Raw genomic sequence first — 12,709 nt, 5'->3', positions numbered from 1 at the left:
ATTTAAACACTGATTTATCAAGAAAAAGGGAAAGAGCACTATTAATAACTTGACATATTATCACCATATTTACTTAGTCAAATCTATTCAGCAGTAATGACAGCTCCTTGAGAGAAAATGATCATTCTTTCCTCCAGTTTTAATAACCTTTCTATTAGTGTATGCACATATTTCTGACTAGTCCATTCCCTTCTTCTTTGTATAAATGACTATAAACTCTTATACTGAAGAATGGCTATATTCATCAACAGTGTAATATAAGGAAGTATTAGGTTATTTTTTAAAAACATGTCAAAAGTTTCTTTTTCTATTCTTTACTAATTTTTTATTAAAAAGAGATAATTTTTTTTTTTTTTTTTTTTTTTTTTTTTTTTTTGGTGGTACTGGGGTTCCTAGAAGCCTGTCTATCTCCAGGCTACACTCCCAGACCTATTTTATTTTTGGAAACAGGGTCTCCTAAGCCAGCGCGGCTGGCTTTGAACCTGCGCGATCCTCCTGTCTCTGCCTCCCAAGCGCGGGGATTATAAGCGTGCGCCACCACGCCCGGCTCAAGATAATAATTTTTTTTTTAAAGTAGAGTGGGCCTATATGGATCACGGGCCCATTTGACTTACCTGTGGATCTGGGTCATCTTCCATATGCGAATCGTCATCAGAATAGCTTTCAGTATACCTCAATTAAAAAAAAAAAAAAATCAAGGAAAGTGTTAAAGGCTTTTCTCCTAGATTCTAAAAAATTACTACCCAAAACAAGTAAATAGACTAAGACAAAATACAATGGTGATTAGAGTCCAAGCATTGAAATCAGAGAAACTGGATTAAAAATTCCAGTTTAAACCGGGCATAGTGATGCACAATTGTATTCCCAGTACTTGGGAGGATGAGACAGGAGAATTGCAGGTTTGCAGCCAGCCTCAGCTACTTAGTGAGGCCTTCTGCAACTTAGTGAGAACCTGTTTCAAAGTAAAGAATAAAAATTCTGAGCCGGATGTGATGGCACATGCTTGTAATCCCAGCATTCGGGAGGCTAAAACCAGAGGATCGCGGTTCGCAGACAGCCTCAGTTACTTAGTGAGGCCCTCTGCAATTCAGTGAGACCCTGTTTCAAAATAAAAAATAAAAAATAGGACAGGGGTTGTAGCTCGGAGGTAGACTGCCCCTTAGTTCCATCCCCAGATCCACACACACAAAAAAAATTCTGGCTGAAGGTGTAGCTTGGAGGTAGAATGCCCTGGGTTCAATTCCCAGTACCACACAAAAAAATAAACAATTCCTTTTTTTTTTTTTTAATGTGGATCATATTGAAAATGACATACATTCAGACAGTGCTTGGTGCCCTCCCCCGAAAAAAAATAATTTCTTAAAAAAAAAAATTCCAAGCTGGACACGGTGGCACATGCTTGTAATCTCAGTACTTGGGAGTCTGAGATGGGAGAATCTGCGTTCATGGGAAGCCCTCAGCTTCTTAGTGAGGCCCTCTACAACTTAATGAGATCTTGTCTCAAAATAAAGAACAAAAAATTGGGCTGGGGTTGTAGCTCGGAGGTAGAATGCCCCTAGCCCTGGGTTCAATCCTTAGCACCACACACACACAAAAAAAACCCCTCTAATCTCATAGTGTTACTTAAGAATAAAATTATTGTAGCTGGGCGTGGTGGCTCATGCTTGTAATCCCAGCATTCGGGAGGCTCATACCAGAGGATCGCAGTTTGCGGACAGCCTCAGCTACTTAGTGAAGCCGTCTGCAACTTAATGAGATCCTGTTTCAAAATAAAGATTAAAAAAAAATAGGGCAGGGGGTATGTATAGCTTGGAGGTCGAATGCCGCTGGTTACCATCCCCAGGCCCAGAAAAAAAAAAAAAAAAAAAAAAAGAATAAAATTATTGAAAAGTCCTTAGTACAAAATAAATAATAAATGCCAAATAATCATTTATTAGGCATTTACTAGACTATTTTAGGAAGGCATAATTAATCACTTTGAAAAACAAATTCATAAAATCAAGAGACCAAGCCATAAAACCAATGCAACTTCCTAAAATATACTCAGAAGAAATAAAGGAACAAGAAGTTTTTCAAAATAAGGCAAAACAAAAGTTTCACTCTTTATAATCAATACTGAGAATACAATCTTGTTTTGTGGGTACTGGGGACAGAACTAAGGGGCATTCTACCTCTGAGCTATATCACCAGCCTTTTTTATTTATTTGTGGTACTAGGGATTGAACCCAGGAGTATTTCACCTATGAACTATACCACCAGCCCTATTTTATTTTTTATTTTGAAACAGGGTCTCACTATTGCAGAGGGCCTCCTTAAGTTGCAGATGCTGGCCATGAACCTGCGTTCTTCTTGACCCAACCTCCCAAGTACTGGGATTATAGGTATGAGTCTTAACATCTTTATAAAATGTATAAGCATAAATCATAAAAAAGACTAAATATTTAACTAAGTAAAAAAAAAAAAAAACTAAGCCAGGTATGGTGGTACACGCTTGTAATCCCAGCATTCGAAAGACTGAGACCAGAGGATCGCGGTTTGTGGACTGCTTCAGTTTTAGTTAGGCCCTCTTCAACTAAGTGAGACCTTGTTTCAAAATAAAAGAATAAAAAACAGGGCAAGGGGTGTAGCTCGGAGGTCAAATGCCCCTGGGTTAAAAAAAAAAAAAAAAAAAAAAAACTAGCCTGGCATGGTGTTACGCACACCAGGTACTTGTGAGGCTGAAAGGCTGAAACAGAGGATTACAGTTTCAAGGATTCTCCATAAGTAGTGAGATTCTCATCGCCCAAGGAAGACGAGTTTTAAAATTGGGCTTAACTCCTAGTAAAATACACACACACACACACACCCTGAGTGGGGAAATATGAAGAAGAAATAAATACTTCAGTTACCTATCATTCACACAAAGGCACAATCTAAGAGAAAATATAAAGTCTTAGGAAAACATTGAGCATTTAATAAATTAGAACAAGAGGTACAGAAAGGTTAGGTAAGTATTATAGAGGGCCTGACTGGCAATGAAGAACCACTAAAAGTTTTACAAGTATGAATGTAAAACATTATGGAAAAAAACTCTTCAAATCCCAGTACAGTGGGAAGCTGATAGGGGATCACAGGTTTGATGTCAGCCTTTGCAACTTATTGAGACCACCTATCATCTTAGTGATTTCAAAACTGAAAAATAAAGCAGGGTGTGGTGGCACACACTTGTAATCCCAGCAAAGGAAGGCTGAGACCAGAGTATCACGGTTCACGGCCAGCCTCAGCTATTTAGTGAGGCCCTTTGAAACTCTGTGAGACCTTGTTTCAAAAATAAAAAATAAACTAGGCGTGGTGGCGCACGCTTGTAATCCAAGCATTCAGGAGGCTGAGACCTGGAGGATCGTAGTTTGCGGACAGCCTCAGCTACTTAGTGAGCCCTCTGCAACTCAGTGAGACCCGGTTTCAAAATAAAGAATAAAAAAGCCAGGCATGGTGGCGCACGCTTGTAACCCCAGCATTCGGGAGGCTAAGACCTGGAGGATCACGGTTCGCGGACAGCCTCAGCTACTTAGTGAGGTCCTTTGAAACTCAGTGAGACCTGGTTTCAAAATAAAGAATAAAAACAAGGGCAGGGGGTGTAGCTCAGAGGTGGACTGCCCCTGGGTTCCATCCCCACACCCGAAAAAAAAAAAAAGAATAAAAACAAGGGCAGGGGGTGTAGCTCGGAGGTCAAATGCCCCTGGGTTCCATCCCCAGACCCGCAAAATAAATAAATAAATAAAAATAAAAAATAAGACAGGCATGGTGGTGCACACTTGTAATCCCCACTCTTGGAAGGTGATGACAGGAGGATTGCACAGGTTCGAAGCCAGCCACGCTGGCTTAAGAGACCCTGCCAAATATAAAAGTATAAAATAGGTGTGGGAGCGTAGCCCAGAGGTAGAAGGGTTTCCAGGAACCCCAGTACCACCAAAATAAATAAATAAATAAATAAATAAATAAATAAATAATAAGCTGGGCATGGTGGCGCACGCTTGTAATCCCAGCATTTGAGAGGCTGAGACAGGAGGATTAGCTACTCAGTGAGAGCCTGTTTCAAAATAAAGAATAAAAAATAGGGTTGGGTCAGCCATAAAAAAAACCACAATTACATCATTTTCAGGGAAATGGATGGAACTGGAGGGACATTATGCTAAGCGAGATTAGTCAGTCACAAAAAATAAGAAATCAGATGCTTTCCCTAATATGTGAAAGCTAAGGAGAAATGGGTCATAGGAGGAACTCTAGATGAAAAAGGAAATCCTACAGAGGAGCAAACAAGGCGACCTAAAGGAGGACAAAGGAGGGGGGGAAGAGGAAAATTTCTAAAACACACAATGTACTTAAACATATTGAAGTCAACCACTAAGCCAAGCATGGGAAGGAGAGATGGGGTGGGAATTGGGTAGGGGCTAAATGGGTGATATGTACATGTATGTCCACACAAGTTTTTTACCCCATTATGATGTATAAATATAATGCACCAATAAAAAAATTTAAAAAAAATTGGGCTGGGGGTGTAGCTGGGTTCCATCCTCAGTACTGAAAAAAGTAAATAAATAAAAAAAAATAGAATAAAAAATAGGGATGAGGGTATAGTTTGGAGGTAAAATGTCCCTGGGTTCCATTCCCAGTACTGAAAAAAAAAAAAAGAAAGAAAGAAAGTAAGTGGGACATGGTGTTACATGCCTGTAATCCCAAACTTGGGAGGCTAAAATAGGAGTATCACAGGTTTGGGGCCAGCCTCAGCAATTTAGTGAGACCCTCTACAACATGCTGAGACCTTATTTCAAAATAAAGAAATAAAATAGGGCTGGGGGTATTATAGCTCAGAGGTAGAATGCTCCTGGGTTTAATCCCAAGTACCAAAAAGAGAAGAAAACCCTCCATTTTTAATACTTACTCATTATCCTCTTCACCTTGTCTTGCTCTTTTTGCCTGATGTTCATCTTCTAATTCTGCTAGATTCTTACGCTCTTTCTCACTACTGATGATACTAAACACTGAAACAAAGAAAAAACGCCATAAGCTAACACAGTTCTTTCTGAAAACTATTAATAATTTAGTACTAACACAAAAAGACTCACCTTTTTCTACCTGAATCCTAAAAGCATTTCTTTTTCTTCGACCATAGTCAATACTGAATAAAACAACAAGAATTTTAGTACAGTGGTATCCACCAATATTTTCCCTCAAATTCAATGCAGATAGGCAGGATGGCTAATATGCCTGTAATCACCGCTCCTCTAAGACTCAGGAACAGAAAGATCACTAGTTTTAGGTCAGTCGAAGCAACCTGGGAGAAACTGTCTTGTATTTATTTAAACAAAAAAGCGCTGGGGTCGCATGTGATGGTGCATGCCTGTAATCAGAGATTAGGAAGCTGAGACAAGAGGATCACAGGGTTGCAGCCAGCCTCAGCAACCTGTGAGGCCTTCTTCAACTTAGTGAGACCCTGTTTCCAAATAAATAATAAAAATGTAGCTCAGGAATAGAACACCCTGGGTTTAATCCCCACTGCCACAGGAAAAAAAGAAGAAGAATGTCCCTGTGGTCAACAAATGGTGGCCGGGCCAGGCGTGGTGGCGCATGCTTGTAATCCCAACATTCAGGAGGCTGAGAAAGGAGGATTGCAGTTCACAAACAGCCTCAGCTACTTAGTGAGGCCCTCCGCAACTTAATGAGACCCTGTTTCAAAATAAAGAATAAAAAACAATAGGCTGAGCATGGTGGCGCACACTTGTAATCCCAGCACTTGGGAAGCTGAGACAGAAGGATCATGGTTTGTGAGGCCCTTTGTAACTCAGTAAGACCCTGTTTCAAAATAAAGAATTAAAAAAAGGGCTGGGGGTGTGGCTCAGAGGTAGAATGGCCCTGAGTTCCATCCCCAGTACCGGAATAAATAAATTAATTAAATTAAATTTTAAAAAAAATAAAATGGGGCAGGAGGTGTAACTTGGAGGTACAATGCCCCTGGGTTCCATCTCCAATACCACAAAATAAATATGTAAATAAATAATATTAAAATTAAGATTAAGCCGGGTATGGTGGCGTAGGCTTGCAATCCCAGCATTCGGGAAGCTGAGCCGGGAGGATCACAGTTCGCAGACAGTCTCAGCTACTTGGTGAGGCCCTTCGCAACTCAGTGAGACTGTTTCGAAAATAATAAAAAAACTAAAAAATAGGACTGGGGGTGTAGCTCAGAGGTAGAATGCCCTTGGGTACCATCCCCCTAGTACGCACACACACAAAAAAAATTAAGATTAAAAAATAGGACTGATGAACCGGGTGAGGTGGTACACGCTTGGGAGGCTGAGACAGGAGGATCACAGTTCCTGGACAGCCTCACCTAAAAAATAAAACATAGGGCAGGGGTGTAGCTCGGAGGTCAAGTGCCCGGGGTTCCATCCCCAGACAGGCAAAAAAAAAAAAAAAAAGCCTGAGGTTATAACTCAAAGGCAGAATGCCCTTAGGTTCAAGCCTATACCACCACCAAAAAAAAAAAAAAGTGAATGACAGATGTCCTTAAGAAGTGACAGAGAACTTGGCTGAACTGTGGTTTAGTTTTGTAGAAAGCAGGACTGCAAATGTTTGGTTGTTTAGGTTGGATTTCTAAACAAAATGTTGAAGTGTGGCCTTGAAGTGGGTTTGTCATTGCTGTTTGTAGAAAACTCTGGGAAGGAAGAGAAAAACTGAAGAAGGAATTGTTAAGTAAAGAAAATGGCCTGAGATTTCTGGAGCTTGTAGAAGTGGGTGAATATATCTGTGAAAAGGACTTGCTGGCCGGGCGTGGTGGCGCACGCTTGTAATCCCAGCGCTTGGGAGGCTGAGACAGGAGGATCGCACGGGCTCGAAGCCAGCCTCAGCTACTTAGTGAGGCTCTCAGCAACATAGTAAGACCCTGTTTCCAAATAAAATATAAAATGGGTCTGGGAGTATAGCCCGGAAATAGAAAGCCTCTGGGTTCCACCCCCAGTACCACCACCACCAAAAAAAAAAAAAAAAAAAAAAAAAAAAAAAAAAAAAGGACTTGCTGTTTGTGAAAAGGACATGAATCTGGGGAAGGACATGAGCTACCTATTAATATGCTGAGTTCTTTCTAGTCCCAAATCATGTTTAAGTCCTAAGCTCCAGTACCTCAGAATGTAACTGTATTTGGAGACAGAGTTTTAGAGGTAATTAAGTTAAAATAATGTTATACTGTTAGGCGCTAAACCAATATGACTGCTCTGCCTATAAGATAAGACTGGACTGCAGACAGGAATGCAGAGGAAAGTCCATGTGAAGACAAAGAGGAAGCAGCCATCTAATACATTTCTGTTCTTTAAACCATAACTTTAAGAGTTTGTAAAGCAGACCCCAGCAAATTAATAGGCAGTCTAAGGAAAAAAAGAAAATAAAGACATTGAAACATACAAAGCAGGAGTAATTCATGAACAAGACAGAGGAAAAAGCAGGAACTAATAACATAAAAGGAAGAACTTAATCTTCAGTGAGGAAAAAAAAGTGACCTATTTCCAAATAGTCAGAAAACTAAGATATACTATGCCCAAAGGTTTTGATTACCAAATGAAGTAGGAAAAGAAGCCATATAGTAGTATCTCTAACTCCTGACTAGATTGCAAAATGCTGAAAAGTAAAACGTAGCCCCCAACCCAGTGAAAAGGATAGCTCACTGCATAAAAGAAGTACGTATTAATCTTTGTATAAAGTGAGTTTAGTTCTAAGCTTATGGGTTGGAGAGCTAATGCCAGCAGTCACTAATATGAACTCGACTTAAGCAGGGCAGAAAAGTTAAAAATGGAACGGGTAGCAGAAGGCACAGATCCAGGAGTTAAATTTGTTTACCTGTACATTCTTTGCAAATCGGAGGCTAAGATTCCAATGTCCACATATTTGCCACATCTATTACTGGTGAGGTACTAAAACAAAAGAATGACAAAACATTATTTCAAACTCAGTGATGTAGCCGGGCGTGGTGGCGCACGCTTGTAATCCCTGCACTTGGGAGGCAGAGACAGGAGGATCGCGCAGGTTCGAAGCTAGCCGCGTGCTGGCTTAGGAGACCCTGTTTCCAAATAAAAATGTAAAAATAGGTCTGGGAGTGTAGCCCGGAGATAGAAGGGCTTCCAGGAACCCCAGTACCACAAAAAAAAAAAAAAACTCAGTGATGTAATCAACGAAAGACTGAACTATTGAAACAATATAGTGTGTGTGTATGTGTGAGTGTGTGTGTGTGTGTCATGGGCCCTCTACCTCTGAGCTACACGCTCAGTCCTATTCTTTTTTTTTTTTTTTTTGCAGTACTGAGGATGGAATCCAGGGACACTGTACCTCCAAGCTATACACCTCCAGCCCTATTTTTAGTCTTTTCATTTTTTGAAACAGTCTCACTGAGTTGCAAAAGGCCTCGCTAATCCTGCTGTCTCAGACTCCCTAATGCTGGGATTACAAGCATGTACACGCATGTGCCACCATGCCTGGCTTTGTCTTCTATTTTGAAACAGGGTCTGTTACTGAGGGCCTGAGATTGGACTGAACCTCAATCCTCCTGTCTTAGCCTCCTAAGTACTGAGATTACAGGCACATATCATTGTACCCAGATGAATGAAAAGAAAAAAAAAATATATATATATATACACACACACACACACACACACACACATACACATTTGGGGGGGGGGTACTGGGGATTGAATCCAGAGGCATTCTAGCACCAAGGTACATCTCCCAGCCCTATTTTATTTTTTATTTTACTTTTTTTTCTAGGTCTGGGGATAGCAGCCAGGGGCATTCTACCTCTGAGCTATACCCCCTGCCCTATTTTTTATTCTTTATTTTAAAACAGGATCTCACTAAATTGCAGAACCTGAGGCTGTCTGTGAACCATGATCCTCTGGTCTCAAGTCTCCCAAATGCTGGGATTACAAGCATGCGCCACCATGCCTGGCTCTTATTTTTTATTTTGAAACAGGGACTCACTAAATTGCAGGGAGTCAAACTGCTGAGGCTGCCCTCGAACTAGTGTTCTTCCTGTCTCAGCCTCTCAAGTACTAGGATTACAGGAGTATGCCACCGCACCCAGCTGGAATATTTTATGTTTTTGTGTGTGGTACTGGGGACAGAACTCAGGGCATTCGACCTCTGAGCTACAACCCCGCCCTATTTTTATTCTATTTTTTAAGAACTTTTTATTTATTTGTTTATTTATTTATTTTGTAGTACTGGGGGTGGAACCCAGGGGATTTCTACCTCTAGGTTTTAATCCTACCCTATTTTATACTTTATTTGGAAACAGGGTCTTACTAAGTTGCTGAGAGCCTAAGTAGCTGAGGCTGGTTTTGAACCTGTGCGATCCTCTTGTCTCAGCCTCCCAAGCGTGGGGATTACAAGCGTGCACCAGGCTTTTATTCTTCACTTTGTTTTTTGGTTTTTTTGGTGGTACTGGGGGTGGAACCCAGAGGCTTTTTACCTCTAGGCTATACTCCCAGACCTTTTTTACATTTTATTTGGAAACAGGGTCTAAGTTGCTGAAAGCCTCACTAAGTAGCTGAGGCTGGCTTCGAACCCGTGCGATCCTCCTGTCTCAGCCTCCCAAGCGTGGGGATTACAAGCGTGCGCCACCACGCCCAGCTTTTATTCATTTTGAAAGAGGGCTTCACTAAGTAGCTGTGGCTGTCTGAGAACTGCGATCCTCCAGTCTCAGCCTCCCAAATGCATGTGCCACCAGGCCCCGCTTCAGACCTATTTTTTATATTTTATTTGGAAACAAGGCCTCACTAGGTTATTGACAGCCACATTAAGTAGCTGAGGCTGGCTTCGAACCTGTACGATCCTCCTGTCTCAGCCTCCCAAGTACTGGGATTATAAGCATTCACCACCACTCCAGGCTCAGCTGGAATATTTTAAATGAAGGAGGAATTGGTTCTTATCAGTTTACATAAAGAAACAGTGATATCTGACAACAGCCACATACCATAAAGCAGGAACTACTAATGTAAGCAATTTAGTTTCAACATTAAGTCACTTTTTTGTTTTGTTTTTGTTTTTTGCTAGGGATGGAACCCAGGGGCATTCGACCTCCTGAGCTATACCCCCACTCCTATTTTTTATTCTTTATTTTTGAAACAGGGTCTCACTAAGTTGTGGAGGGCCTAAGTAGCTGAGGCTGTCCGTGAACCACAATCCTCTACGCAATTCTCCACAAACCGTGATCCTCCCGGTCTCAGCCTCCTGAATGCTGGGATTACAAGCATTCGCCACCACACTCGGCATCATAAGTCACTTTTAACAGAGCATGGTAGGGCACTCTTTCAATTCCAGTACGTGAAAGACTGAGACAGAAGGATCATAGGTTCTAGGACAACCTCAGCAACTTAGCAAGACCATGTTTCAAAATAAAAAATAGCTGGGCATGGTGGCAATGCACACTTGATAATCCCAATACTTGGGAAGCTGAGACAGGAACATCACAGGGTTCACAGCCAGCTTCAGCTGTGTGAACTTCAGTACTTAGCCCCTCCACAATTACTGAGACCTTGTTTCAAAATAAATAATAAAATATAGGGATGGGAGTGTAGCTCAGATGTAGAATTTCCTCAGGGTTCAATCCCTAGTTGGGAGACTAGTGGAGACAGCCAGTTGTGGTGGTCCACTCCTATAATCCTATTACGTGGGAAAGTAAAACAGGAGGATTGCAGGTTTAAGGACACCCTCCTCAGCAAATAGTGAGACTGAGCCCGGCTAGACATTGTTTCCAAATAAAAAATAAAACAGGACTCAAGTGTAGCTCAAAGGTTCAATCCACAGCACCACAAAAACCAACCAACCAACCAACCAACAATGAACTGGAGTGAAAACTTAAAGGAAAACTAATATTGCCAAGTACTCTGGGTTCAATCCCCAGAAAAACACAAAAATAAATAAAAAATAAAAACATTAAGCTGGGCATGGTGGCGCACACTAGGAAACCCAGCATTTGGGAGGCTGAGACAGGAGGATCTGGGTTCACGGCCAGCCTCAGCTACTTAGTGAGGCCATCTGCAACTTAGTGAGACCCTGTTTCAAAATAAAGAATAAAGCCGGGCATGGTGGCGCACGCTTGTAATCCCCGCGCTTGGGAGGCTGAGACAGGAGGATCGCGCAGGTTCGAAGCCAGCCTCATCTGGCTTAATAGACCCTGTTTCCAAATAAAATATAAAATAGGCCTGGGAGTGTAACCTGGAGGTAGAAGGCCCCTGGGTTCCATCCTCAGTACCACCAAAAACAATAAAATAAAAAATAAAGAATAAAAAATAGGGCTGGGGGTGTAGGGGGTGTAGCTCGGAGGTAAAATGCCCCTGGGTTCCATCCCCAGTACCACCAAAAAAAAAAAAAAAAAAAAAAAAACCCAGAAAAAAAAAAAAGGTTTGGGGGGGGGGGAGAGGCATGGTGGCGCATGCTTGTAATCCTAGCATTTGGGAGGCTGAGACAGCAGGATCTTGGTTACAGCCTCAGCTACTTACTGAACTTACTGAGGCCCTTTGCAACTCAGTAAGACTCTGTTTCAAAATAAAGAATAAAAAATTGGCCTGGGGGTGGTGCTCAGAGGTAGAATGCCTCTGGGTTCCATCCCCAATACTGCAAAAAAGGAGGGGGGGGGAGTTGAGGTGTACCTTGGAAGGAGAATGTTCCTAGGTTTAATCTCAAGTACCACCAAAAAAAAAAAAAAAAAGATCACCCCTGGCTTTTGTTTTTCTTTTGCAGTACTGGGGGTGGAACACAGGGGCATTCTACCTCCAAGCTACACCCTCAGCCCTATTTTTTATTCTTTATTTTGAAACAGGGCCTAAGTAGCTGAGGCTGTCCTCGAACCACAGGCCTCCTGTCTCAGTCTCCCAAATGCTGGGATTACAGGTGTGCGCCACCACTCCCGGAATGTCCCTGTCGTTTTATAATGAACCAGAGTGAGCCAGGTGTGGTAGTGCACAACTGTAATCCCAGTACTTGGGAGGTTGAGACAGGAGTCAGCCTCAGTTACTTGATGATGAGGCCTTCTGCAACTTGGTGAGACCCTGGTTCAAAGTCAAGAATATAAAATAAATTGCTGGGCATGGTGGCACAGGGTTGTAATCCCCGTGCTTGGGAGGCATAGACAGGAGGATCGCACAGGTCCAAAGCCAGCCTTGCTGGCTTAAGAGACCCTGTTTCCAAATAAAAATATAAAAAATAGCTCTGGGAGTGTAGCCCGGAGAAGGGTTCCATCCCCAGTACCACCAAAAAAATAAATAAGTAAATAATAATAATAATAATAATAATATAAATAGAGCTGGGGATGAAGTTCTGAGGTAGAATGTTCCAGGGTCCCATCCCCAGTACTGCAGGAAATTAAAAAATACAAAAACATAAGGCTGAGATTGTAGCTCAGAGGTGGAATATCCCAGGGTTCAATCACAGGCAACACACAAGGGATGAACCAGAGTGAAAACCTAAAGGGAAACTAACATTTTCAAATACTGAGGAGCAGCCAACAGGGAACAGGACTGAGAAGCGACCACTAGATTCAATGGTTAGGAGTGACTGCTCCACGACCCGAAGAAAGTAACAGATTAAGTTGTGAGATTATCTACAGGAAGAGTTAACTCAGAGTGAGTGAGCAGCAACAGCAAAGCTCTTGTGTTTAAGCAGGTCTGAGACGTTTGTGTAGTTAGGG

General features: G+C 41.8%; 1 protein-coding gene across 1 annotated transcript in view; it reads right to left on the bottom strand.

Annotated features, from left to right (window-relative positions):
• NVL (nuclear VCP like) overlaps positions 1-653 on the bottom strand; it is a gene marked incomplete at its 3' end in the record, with an annotated part of 72,819 nt that extends 72,166 nt beyond the window's left edge. Inside the window, exon 1 of the mRNA XM_080698563.1 lies at positions 615-653. Coding sequence (XP_080554689.1) covers positions 615-638 — 24 coding nt within the window. The 5' untranslated portion in view covers positions 639-653. The remainder of the gene's footprint in view (positions 1-614) is intronic.
• Between the last annotated feature and the right edge of the window lie 12,056 nt (positions 654-12,709).

The sequence above is a fragment of the Muscardinus avellanarius genome (genome assembly GCF_963383645.1).
Source record: "Muscardinus avellanarius genome assembly, chromosome: 7".
Classification (NCBI taxonomy): domain Eukaryota; kingdom Metazoa; phylum Chordata; class Mammalia; order Rodentia; family Gliridae; genus Muscardinus; species Muscardinus avellanarius.
Note: the sequence above shows the minus strand (reverse complement) of the source record. Positions and strands in the feature narration are given on the sequence as shown.